At 48.4% G+C, this 12860-nt stretch overlaps 1 protein-coding gene across 4 annotated transcripts in view; it reads right to left on the reverse strand.

The window, feature by feature from the left end:
- Positions 1-12860, reverse strand: part of SFSWAP (splicing factor SWAP) — an 84105-nt gene that overhangs the window by 45194 nt on the left and 26051 nt on the right. For all 4 annotated transcript variants that reach the window (XM_060118468.1, XM_060118467.1, XM_060118470.1 and 1 more), the window contains 4 exons: positions 4416-4656; positions 3275-3406; positions 2680-2773; positions 1572-1743 (listed from right to left, as the gene is read on the reverse strand). In XM_060118468.1, coding sequence (XP_059974451.1) covers positions 1572-1743; positions 2680-2773; positions 3275-3406; positions 4416-4656 — 639 coding nt within the window. The remainder of the gene's footprint in view (positions 1-1571; positions 1744-2679; positions 2774-3274; positions 3407-4415; positions 4657-12860) is intronic.

Raw genomic sequence — 12860 nt, forward strand, 5'->3', positions numbered from 1 at the left:
AGGCTCAGAGGGCACGACGAGGGAAGCGGCGAGCGCTCTTTCGTCTGCCGAGTCCCAGGGAGCTTGCTCACGGGAGCGTGGAGGGTGCTCCATGGCGGGGGCTGGCCCACTGCGCCCCGACCACACCCTGTTGGGGCCCCGCAGCCCCGTGGATGCTCCCGGTGGTTCTGGCCTTCTGCCCGCCCCCTTCTCTGGCTGACAGTGGGTTCCCCCAGGGTCACTGCCACTGAGTCCCCAGATGTCCTGCTCTTTCCTATGAACTGAAGTCCGGTGGCCTGGCTTGTCCCTCTTAAACACGAACAGTACCTCCCCCCGCCTCTGGAGCAGTAACTGTTTTTACTCTCTCCTTACTAATACATTCCTTAGGTTATTCCAATGAGAGTTGAAGGCGGCTGGGAAGGGTGAGAGATTAAACACGTGTGCTCAGGTGACCTCCTGGACTGAGAGGCTCACAGGTACTTCCATGCTTTCCTAAATCACTGAAGTTTCCCCGTTACCCATCGCCATCTTTGTACCAGCAAAGGCATCTGTATGCTCAGAAAAGGCCTTCCTGCAATCCTGGCCCGTCCCGCCCATCCCGCATCTCCTCTGCTTTTCCTTTAACCCGGGCACTGGCTCCTGCACGTCCCGGCCACGCCCCCTCCTCCACTTCAGGCCACCAGCTCCACCCCGAACCTCCCGCATGGCTTCTCTGCCTCCATCCCTTCACACACTCACCATACTGCAGAAAGTGATTCCTCTGATCTAAGCCGTAAGGTGTGCTGCCCCTGCTGGAAGCCCCGGGACCCGGCAGGAAGGCAGAGCCCCACAAGCTGGCCATGGTTACCTGGGCAGGTGTGCCCCCCTTGACACCCAGGTCCCTCAGACCACTTCCCGTGTCTGAACAGGCCACACGGCTCAGACCACGCTGTCCCGCCTGGGAGCTCCGCTGGCTCTGGGAACCCTCCTCCCTCTGCACAGCCCTTCTCATTCCCACCTGGTGCAACTCACTGCTTCTTCACACGTCCAACCACAGAGTTCTCTGCTACCGTGCCTGTGTCAGCTTTTTTTTCTTTCTATTTATTTATATTTGCTCTTTTCATGTATGTCTGTCCTGGTAGATGAAAAACTCCTCCCAAGAACATAAAAGGTAACTGGAACGGAGCGAGTGGAATACCGCCTGGTAGAGACACCCTCAAGGGACTTGCCTTAACAAATAAAGAAAACTAATTCCATTGGCACAATAGTTTGCATATATTTTCAGAAGTCCAAGGGGGGCGGTACAAAACATTATTTGAAAAATTCTAAACATTTCCATTAAATTGCTAGAACAGGCTGTTAGCAACAGCCTGTAGAACGCATACCTAAGATGAGCTTATATCCAAATGACCCCAAACCCGAAATCAGGAAAGTACTATGAACTAAGCAAGTTGTATTAATAACAGCAACTTAAAAGGCGCAGCCATTTCCTCCTGTCCTGTGGCTAAAGGCACCTGACCTTAAGCGGTCCAGCCTTCTTCCTTGCTAATTTGAAGTGACACCTGTGAGGTACAAGGTCAACACCGGAACCCTCGGTAGCGAGGGCAGCATACCTTTCACCAGCTTCCCGTCGGGGACGGCTTTGCTGCACAACACCTCCTTCTTCCCCGAGGAGCCACCTCTGCCCCCTGCGCCGGCAACGTCTTCAGACACACTATCGTCCCCAACGTCACTCGGCTTTTCAGGAGCAGACTCTGCAGGAGCCTCTTCCGGTGCTGACACAGCCTGCAGAGGTTAAACGTGACTCTGAACCGCTCCATTGGAAATGACACAGGATTTGTCAGAAAAGATATGCAGCACATACATTTCATGGGACAACGGCATGGCTACGCTACTGCCTAAGTAACACCACGGAATATACTTTCAACTCAGATTTACTACTTTCTGATACAACAGAATGAAAAGAGGAGCGGAAGGAGGTATTTTCCCTGTAATACTGTTTTGGGAACCAATGCCAACTAGCTCTTCTTTGGAGACTGATCGCTGAGAACACGTTTAGAAGACCAAATTATGCCCAGCACCTACAGATGAGTCCATTTTCTTCAGGAGCAGTCAGAGATAAAAGCTTGAAGAAATCCACGGATACGCAAAGCCTACGTCATCTCTCTACCAAAACAGGTTTTAGAAAGACATTAGGGTGTCCATGTAATTGAGGAGACGACAGGAGAGGCAGAAAAAGGATTACAAGGACAGGAGGCAATGCTTCCAACAGGCGCCTGAGAACCAAGTGCGGGACGTCTGCAGGGATGGGAGTCGTGAGGCGAGCTGCTGGCAGGTGGCGCTCGAGGCCAGTGGGTGGGCAGCACCTGTGTGGCTCCAGCCTGTCAGCTGGGAGCACCTGTGGTTACACTTGGGCATTTAAGTACATGCTAACACAACAGAAGTATAATACACAGCTTCCATCCAAAGTAGTTAAAAATAAGAGTCAACCAAAACACCAAATGCTTGAAGAGACAGGATTACTTTGTTTACAACATTCTGGACAAATGATCCTCAATGAACTATGAATACGGGGCAAAGATTCCAACAGATGTAAGACAAGAGAGGTGGGAAAAGTTAAATTCGGCAAATGCAAGACATACGTTACACCTAAAAGTGAGCGTAAAACCAACCAACCCTATTAGCGCACATCCCGAGGATTACTTCTTCCCAGACACGTACCTGTGCGCTTTCGGCCCCTTCTTTCTGGAGGAAGAACTGCTTCTTAAACTCGTAATAGGCATTATACTGGTGCCACGGCTGCAGGAACTCAAACCTAGGAACAGAGAAGGGGACGGGTCATTCAACAAGACACGCTCGCTGGCTGTGACGCCCCTCAGCTCCGACGGACCACGCCTGCTGCTCGGAGGCTGCGCAGTGACTGACCCTGGCGATCGCACAGATCATGCTGCGACCACAGCTACGACCCGAGCATGGAACATTATTTGATGAAAAAACAAAGTGCAGTGTGTGTCTGAATTTCCACAGTAGATTCTTGAAAAGCATGAATCCCAGCTTTTTATTTTAGGTAGGGTCAGCATTTTTAAAAAACAAAGCAAAACAAGTTAAACAAACAAAAAAAATATAACAATAAAAAAGACCACCACCCCAACTCTAAGTAATTTAACAAGATATATTTATCTAAACACATAAGGATAAAAATATATATATATGTATATATACATATATATAAACAATTATGTAGCTAGATTAAAAAAAGAAGCTAAACCAAACCCCAAATACCATTCATCTACCCCACATCAACTCCTTCACTCACCTCTGATCATTCTTGGCACGAACGCTGGTCTCAAACTTAAGGCCGTTCCTGGCCACGTACTCTGCCAGCTTGTCGATCACGGGCTGAATGTCGGGGGGCGGGGGGATGATGGCGGCCACGGAAGCAAGTGCACTGCAGAGGAGAGCTGGGTCACACCCACAGTGCCGGCCCTCCTCCAGGTCAGCGGCGGGGGGCGGCCAGCAAGGCTGCCGGGGGACTTGCACTGTCTCAGTTCACACCGGCAGGTAAGTTACACGCAGACAGGGAGGCCCTTATCTGAGATGACTGGGACTACAGAAAACTAATCAAAGTCAATCCATTTGAAACAGGGACCAAAATATCATTGCCAATGATGAAAATAAGGGTTTTACTCAAAGCGACACTTAAGGTCATGAAAACAGGTTCATCTTTTCTCTCCTCACATTTCCCCCCAATTGCTAATTCTTAGAAACAACCAAGAACAAATCAAGTGTGAATTTTTGTTACATACATATGAAAGCATGCTGGCTAGCGTGATTCATCACCCTTCGTTTCATGTTTGACTTCCTCAGCATGATCAGAAAGTGGGAACTACCCAAGTGTTCCGTCAAGTCTCCCGAGCGTCTTTGCAGCTGGAGACATGCCAGTGCCCCTTACAAAGTGCTCACTCACCCATAGGCACTCTTCAGAGCCCCGCTCAGGCTACCCAGGACAGGCGCCGGGGGTCAGCCCCTGCCTTGCTGGCTCTGTTATTCAGTGGTTGGCTGGACGAACAGCCAGATCCTCATTTCCTAATAGCTTGTGAAAGACTCACTTGCATCAGCTTTATGAAATCCTGCATTTTTGGCAAAAAGTGGGCTTCACTTCACACTGACTGTGCCTAGTATTGCCCCACCGAGATGGTGGCACACGGGAAAGAACAGATGCTGGGTTCAGGGGAGCGGCGTGGGACGCTAACGGGGAGCTCATTCTCTCAGTGGTTAGACCTCACTGCTACGAGTGCTTATGTTAGGACACTTTCTGTTGCCCAATCAACCCTGTAACTCGGGGATCTGGATAACAAGTACTCGGATAACGGAGACCCTCTATGTGACGCACACCATAAAGAAGCCCAAACCGAGAACACAGGTGCTCCAGGTGACCAGGAGAAGTGAGAGCATACCTTGTGGTGATGGTGGTGGAGGTCACCCCACTACTCGTCTCTGCTGTGCTTGGGGGGGGCGGTGGTGTGGTCCCTGGAGGGGGCGGGGCCGTGGCTGTCACTCCAGTGGAGCCGGACACGGCCACCCCGGCAGGCAGGGTGCTGTAGTAAGTGGCTACGTCAACCCCTGGGGGGGGAGGTGCCAGGCAGTAGGTGCCGTCGGGCAGCATGTAGTAGCTGTAGTACATGGCTGCCACTGTTGCTGTGAAAAGACACATTGTGGGGGCGTGAGAGTGGCAAAAGACAGGCTAGTTGGTGAGTATCCACAATGCAGTAAAAAAGAGACACTTTTCCAAATGCAATGTCACTTCTGTCCAAGGTCAACCACATCGTTTCGTTTTCCTGATATAAGAAAGGCTGCCCAGGTGACACACAGTTTGGAAGAATCAGGCAATGCCCAGACACACACCCAGGGACGATGGAAAGTGAACATGCACGGGGACATTCAAGGCAGCCCAACGTGGACCTTCCTGCTACACAACTGATGTCCTCCCTAACTGCAGAGCGGGCAGGTGAGGACAAAGTCCACTGTCCAGCAGCACTGGCTCCCTTCCTGTGTGGCCTGTGAGATGACCCCTTTGAGGACTAGACACCCTTTGCTGGCTTCCCCGTTTGACACCAGCTCTCCACTCTCTCCTCTCCTTACTTTTCTCATTTAAACATTTGTCTGGGCATAAATCGCAGCCATGTTTTCTTAGGTCAGTCTCCCAAGGCATGACACAAAAGCAAAAATAAACAAATGGGACCTAATCAAACTTAATAAGCTTTTACACAACAAAGGAAACCACAAACAAAATGAAAAGGCAACCCACAGAATGGGAGAGAACATCTGCAAATGGTGTGAACGACAAGGGTTAATTTCCAAAATATACAAAGAGCTCGTGTAGCTCAGTGACAAAAAAACCAGACAACCCGATCAAAAAATGGGCAGAAGACTCAAATAGACATTTCTCCAAAGAAGGCGTACAGGTGGTCAATAAGCACATGAAAAGATGCTGGACATGGCTAATTATTAGGGAAATGCAAATCAAAACTACAACAAGGTACCACCTCACACCAGTCAGAATGGCCACCATTAAAAAGTCTACAAATAACAAATGCTGGAGAGAGTGTGGAGAAAAGGGAACCCACCAACAGTGTAGGAGGGAATGTAAACTGGTGCAGTCACTGTGGAAAAGAGTATGGAGGTTCCTTTAAAAACTAAAAATAGAACTACCGTATGATCCAGCAATCCCACTCCTGGGCATATACCCTGAGAAAACTCTAACTGGTAAAGACACATGCACCCCAGTGTTCACAGCAGCATTATTTACAATAGCCAGGACATGGAAACAACCTAAATGTCCATCGACGGAGGAATGGATAAAGAAAATGTGGTACATATACACAGTGGAATATCACTCAGCAATAAAAAAGAATGAAATAATGCCACTTGCAGCAACATGGATGGAACTTGAGATTATCATACTAAGTGAACTAAGACAAAAAGAAAGACAAATATCATATGATATCACTAATATGTGGAATCTAAAATACGATACAAATGAACTTATTTACAAAATAGAAACAGACTCACAGTCATTGAGAACACCACCAAAGGGGGAAGGGGGAGGGAAGGGATGAATTAGGAGTTTGGGGTTAGCAGATACAAACTACTATATACAAAATAGATAAATGACAAGGTCCTACTGTATAGCACAGGGAACTATATTCAATATTTTGTAACAAACTATAATGGAAAAGAATCTGAAAAAGAATATATATTATATACAACATTCATATAAGTGAATCTGGTATTTATCTCTTATATATATGTAACTGAATCACTTTGCTGTATACCAGAAACTATCACAACACTGTAAATTAATTATACTTCAATAATAAACAAACAAACACTTGTCTTGGAAGTCATCTTGTCTACAAAGCTGTGCTGCTCTGTAACAACCCCTGCATGCCTTCACCCCAGCACAGAGACGTACTGCAATTGATTTAAGAAGTCCTCACGGACACTGAGATCATTTGGGGCTTTATTACTATAAACAGTGAAGTATGATAACTTCCTATATATTTTGCCCACCCAGGCAAGTATCTGTAAGATAGAGCCCATTTTTTAAAACAATCAAAATTCCTGTAAGTTTATTCATTTTTTATTTTGGGGGAAAAATATTCAAAACCAGTGAAATCACAGAAGATCCAATGAACTAATTAAGAATTTAAATTTCTAATCCTGTTGTAGATCAGCAACTGGTTCTGACCACACAGAGATTTAATTTCCTCTTCATTAGAGCATGGTGAAAGATTTTTCTCATTATGGAATTTTATTTTGATCTTCAATTAATCTACTTTAAAACAAAAACATTTGCAAATAGTGAGAGCTTTTACACTGACTACAGTTTCCAGCACTGGAAGCTCCGTGGGGAAGATGAAAGTGGTGAAGCAGCTCACACCCTGTCCTTGACAGCTATACCCCAGCCTTTGCGCCTCGGCTGGAACAACGGCATCATTCACCCGTGCTGCAGGCATATCCGCGGCTGGTAATGACTTACTTTCTATGAATTATACATGTCTGAACTCCCAAGTTGTGAATCGCTGGCTCGATGCGGTGCACCAACCACTGTTCACGTTCACCACAATATTCCACATTTTCAAAAAAAGATGTGTGGCCTCAATATCCTCTGTGTGATCTTCAGCACAGAGACATTCAAACCATATCTCTGAAGGAAGGCGGGGGCAGAGGGCGGGAGAGACACGTTTGTTCTGTAACCCCAGCACTCAGCACACAGACTCTGTTGGGTGGACAGACGGATTCGATGCTTCTAATATAAGCTTTTCCTAACCCAATTAGGTATTCACACATGAACAGAGGCTTCTGTGAGCTGCATCCTCCTCCTTGAAACGATGGAACGACTTCCCCACTCACCCCGCACTCGGTCGAGCGACGGGGGCCCTTCCTCTCACCCCTGGGCACAGACACCGCCACGGAGGAGGGGTGAGGCCCCGCCCACAGAGCACCCCCTGCCCTGGGAGGGGCGGCAAGAGCTGCGACCGTCCACAGTGTCACATCCCAAGGACAGGACAGACACTCCGTGTCCTTCCTATGCCAGGCGGCCAGCCTCTGGCCTGAAAACAGGCCAAAATACATCTCAAAGTCGTAGCTACAACCAGTGAGGCGTATGGATTAGAAAAAAACAGTTTACAGTTAAGTGTCAACTATATATTATGCAATTGCAACTTAATGCATTCTTTATGTAACAGAAGTGAATAAATTATTTTCAAAACTAAGGATCATCCCTTTGAAAGAATGAACATGCAGATAAACCATCAGTCTGTACCTGAGCCACCCATCACATTAAATTAAAACAAAGTCTAAAAATAACCCTGCCAGAAAGACGGCAGATTAACTCAGGAACTCACCCATTACAAATACCTAAACATGCTTGTAAAATATAAGGAAAAAATTTAAATGCATAGCTGAGCTCACAAAGAGAAAAGGCTCCATTTCCATGTGTGAAAATCAAACAAAGCCTCCAAACCTGAAGGCACCTCCTAAGCCTTGAGCCAAGTCTTACTCCGGATGCAGGGATTCCCACGCTAGAAAGCCAGCCCAGGGCACGCGCCCTGGGGAACTTGCAGAGGAGGACACACTGGAAGCAGAAACCTAAAGACAATGCACACAGGATGCCCTCTCACCTCTTACCCACGCACTCTGTGAGTCCTTTCCAACAAGTTCTAATTACACCTTGCAAAGGTGAACAGGAATTTGAAAATCCCTCTGTATCCAAAAATAACCCTGATGCCAATGAAACACCCGAGGCTTGGCGAGCTGAGAACGCAGACTTTCCTGCTGCATGGTGCCTGCTGGGGCAACGCCACAGCTGAGGACCCAACAGTGCAGCCCATTGTGCACTGTTTCTCCCAGATTCCCATTTCATGTGCAGGATGTCACAGATGAAAAGATTTTAGGGAGAAGGTTGTTTCTGTCCTTTTCCCCACAGACACTGAGGCCCGGGGCGGATGTGACAGTGACAGGCCAACCTCAGCCCGGAGCCACGCCTGGCCTGGCCTGCCCCCCAATCTATGGTGAACAGTATCATGCCCCTCATTTCGTTTGCAGGTGCCAGGGGCACCTCCAAACAGTGTCTTCTGCCTGCTGTGAAGCCCCTCTTAAGTTTTACCTCCAATAAATAACAAAGGTTGGTGAGGATGTGGAGAAAAGAGACCCCTCATATGCTGCTGGTGGGAATGTAAATTGGTTCAGCCACTGTGGAAAACAGTACGGAGGTTTCTCAAAAAAACTAAAAATCAGGGACTTCCCTGGTGGCGCAGTGGTTAAGATTCCACGCTCCCAATGCAGGGGGCCCGAGGTTCAATCCCTGATCAGGGAACTAGATCCCACGTGCATGCTGCAACTAAGAGTTCGCATGCCACAACTAAGGCCACATGCCTCAACTATGGAGCCAGTGAGCCATAACTTAGGAACCCGCCTGCCGCAACTAAGACCCGGGGCAACCAAATAAATAAATGAATATTAAAAACAAAAACAAACAAAAAACCCCCTTAAAATCGAATAAATATATATCTAAAAAAATGAAAACACTAATTTGAAAAGATACATGCACCCTAACTTTCAAAGCAGCATTATTTACAATATCCAAGATATGGAAGCAACCTAAGTGTCCATCAGCACATGAGCTGATAAAGAAGATGTGGTGTACACGCACGCACACGCACACAAACACACACACACACTCACACACACAGTGGAATATTACTGAACCATAGAAAAGAATGAAATAATGCCACTTTCAACAACATGGATGGACCTGGAGGCTATTACACTTAGTGAATTAAGTCAGACAGAAAAAGACAAATACTGTATGACATGACATATGTGGAATCTAAAAACTAAAATGAGTAAACATAACAAAAAAGAAGCAGACTCACAGAGAACAAACTGGAGGTTACCAGTGGGGAGAGGGAAACGGGGAGGGGCAAGACAAGGGTGGGAGATTAAGAGGCATAAACTATTACATATAAAATAAATAAGCTACAAGGATATACTGTACAGCACAGGGAATACAGCCAATTATTTTACAGTAACTATAAATGGACTATAACCTTTAAAAGTTGTGATTCACTCAGTTGTGCCCCTATAACTTACATAACATTGCACATCAACTGTACTTAAACTAAACCAAAGTTTTTACCTCCAGAACCATCTCCCACCCCAGGAGGCCCCTGCTCTGCCCTCCTGCACACACATCCCTGGGGCAGTTCTCTGCGATCAGGGCTATGGTCCCAGAAGGCAAAGCATCTTGAAAGCAGTGAGAGGGAGGCTGCACAGCTCCCAGGTTAGAGCAGGCACTAGAGAAGCGTGTGACAAGCAAAGCCCGTGGACGGCAAGGCGTGTGCTGAGGTATTCCTCAAGAGCAGGAGCCAGCGGCCGGCACCGCCCCGCGGCGGACACTGCAGACGTGCGCTCGTCGCTGCAGTGGGGCCTCACAGCTCTTGAAATCCTTGAATTGGAGATCCTTTAAAATGACTACCAGCTAGAGAACATGTGTTTTTGTGTACAGCTCCCAACTCAGAAATTCTCATGAATGTTAAGTTTTCAGAATCGCTGCACCAGACGGAGCCAAGGACAGACAGAGGTCTGGCTCCCTGGAGCTCACCGTCCCGTCCTAGACACGGGGTGGTGTGATGTGCAGGGCTCCAAAGGGCACCCGCAGTCCCATTTCTCACCGGGCTTCCAAGGCATAACACTCCTTACTAGGGCTGTTGCTGTTCTCAGGGCTCTCTGTTTAATTTTTCAAGAGGGGATTGAGTCTTACACAAAGTTAAATGCTGATGTGATTTTAATAAACATCATGATAATGTTTATTAAAACATGTCTACTCCAAATAAATCTAAGACAGAAATGTCAACGGGTGCCTACACTTCCCAAGGGCAGGCATAGTTGTGTGGAAAGATCAAGCTGCTTAAAACCCCCGGCACATTCTTAAGCACTTCCTCCCTGACACTCTGTGCGCTTAGAAACGTACAGAGCTGTGGAACCCAGGGTCAGACAGACCTGCCTAATTACCCTCCAAAGCCCTTCTATTCAACGGGCTTCTTGCAAAAATCAGAGCCGATTTACTAACTCTTGTTTGTGATCTTAATCTCGTATGAATCTAACTCTCAGAAGAGAACGTCAGCCTTGGAAGGGCTCTTGGGGATCAGCGGGCTGCTCAGCAATCCCTGCTGTCAGTTCAGAAATATAAACATGTGTCTCTATTAAGAATGAAAGAAAAGAGCTTTCCTGAGTTCCGTGGAGAAAAATAAGTACACTCTTAAAAGACCAATCTACTTTATCCACACGAGATCGTGAAAAAGAAGCGCTGTGCTACCAGCTGAGCGGGCCTGGGCAGCAGCAGCAAGACCGCCCGCCCGCCCGCAGCGCCCCTGCCCACCCCGGGCAGCGCCTGGCCCCCTGGCCTCCGTCACTGGATGGCCAACCGGTCTCCATCCACCTGCATACTTGGGACTTCCCTAATAACTTCAACGGCTTTAAATCCTACTTACACTTGCTGATTCCAGAACTGCTATCTCCAGCTCTGAGCTGAACTGGTATGTTAAGTGCCTGCTTAACACGCACACTGGGACATCTCATAAACCTCTCAAAGGGACAGCGTCCAGAACACAGCTGTCCCCACACACCGCCGCTCCTGCTTCCTGCGGCCGCGTCTCCTCCCACTGAGTCAGCCCGGGCTCCGTGGTTTCTCTCGGACCCATACCCGCCTCCCAGGAACCAGAGCCCTTCCAGCCGCTGCCCTAGAGGCTCCAGGGACCCCTTCCTAGACCAGCCAGAGCCCCCATACTGCCCGCCCAGCCGCATCACTCCCCATCAAGGCCCCAGCCACGTTCCCTTTCTGTGAGGCACCTGCCTTGGGTCCCATGCCCCGGCCCCTGCTACCCAAATCGGGCCTCACCTGGGCTTCCTCAGGCCTCTGGGCCCCGGAAGCCTTGGCTCGAGGGCCTCCCTGGTTCCGTCCGCCAGCACTGCGGACTCCCCCAGGGGTCTCACTGATTCTGCTCCATGATGGAGGGAACGCTGTGCCCTGCTCTTCCCATCATGGCTTGCCCGTGATGCCAGTTTGTTCAATGAATGTACAAGTCACGTGTGGAAGAACAGGAATTGGAATGGCACAGGGCAAAGCCTTCTAGGACATGGTGGCCTGGAACCTTCCAAACTCTGAAGGGCAATATTCAAACCACAATTCTGGGCCCATGCAAATGATCTACTAGGGCATTTTCAGACATTCAAGAATCAAAAAAAACGGTCTTCCTGTGTACCTTTTCTTCGCAAACTACTGGAGAACGTGCTCTAGCAAAATACAGGAGCAAACAAACAAACAAGGAGAGAACAGCAACACAGGAAAACAATGAATGCAAGTCAGTGGAACACCCCAGGTTACAGGCTGGGAACACGGCCTGTCCAGATTGGTGCCAGTGGCCAACAGCTCAAGAAATACAGCTGTCAGACTTCCCTGGTGGCGCAGAGGTTAAGAATCCACCTGCCAACGCAGCGGACACGGGTTTGATCCCTGGCCCTGGAAGATCCCATGTGCCACGGAGCAACTAAGCCCATGCGCCACAACTACTGAGCCTGTGCTCTAGAGCCCACATGCCACAACTACTGAAGCCCGTGCACCTAGAGCCCATGCTCTGCAACAAGAGAAGCCACGACAATGAGAAGCCCACGCACCACAACGAAAAGTAGCCCCTGCTCACTGCAACTAGAGAAAGCCCGTGCACAGCAATGAAGACCCAACACAGCCAAAACTAAAAACAAATTTACTAAAAAAAACCCCAAAAAACCAGTCTACTTGATTGGAGAATCTTTTTCTGCCTACAGGTAAGAGTTAGCTTTCTCACACTGAAAGCCTTTACCTGAGGATAGGTTAAACTATAGGAGTTTAAATATTAAGCATCAACAACACAATTCAATGGTAAGCAAAATTATCACTGAATTCTGCATTTTCAAGGGTGAGGAAAGTGCCCAATAATCCCAGGGAATATTAAAAACGTTCAAGGTGCTTCAGAAGTAGAATGAGAGAAATCAAAGCTGAAACCTCCCTCTCTATCCCTTTTTTTTTTTTGGCGGTACACGTGCCTCTCACTGCTGTGGCCTCTCCTGTTGCGGAGCACAGGCTCCGGACGCACAGGCTCAGCGGCCATGGCTCACGGGCCTAGCTGCTCCGCGGCATGTGGGATCCTCCCGGACCGGGGCACGAACCCGTGTCCCCTGCATCGGCAGGCAGACTCTCAACCACTGCGCCACCAGGGAAGCCCTATCCCTTTCTTAAGACTCTCTTATCCACTCAACTGTCTCTTGATGTCTGTTCTCAAGCCTTCTGGCTCCACCTC

Source organism: Mesoplodon densirostris, chromosome 15, assembly GCF_025265405.1.
Source record: "Mesoplodon densirostris isolate mMesDen1 chromosome 15, mMesDen1 primary haplotype, whole genome shotgun sequence".
Classification (NCBI taxonomy): domain Eukaryota; kingdom Metazoa; phylum Chordata; class Mammalia; order Artiodactyla; family Ziphiidae; genus Mesoplodon; species Mesoplodon densirostris.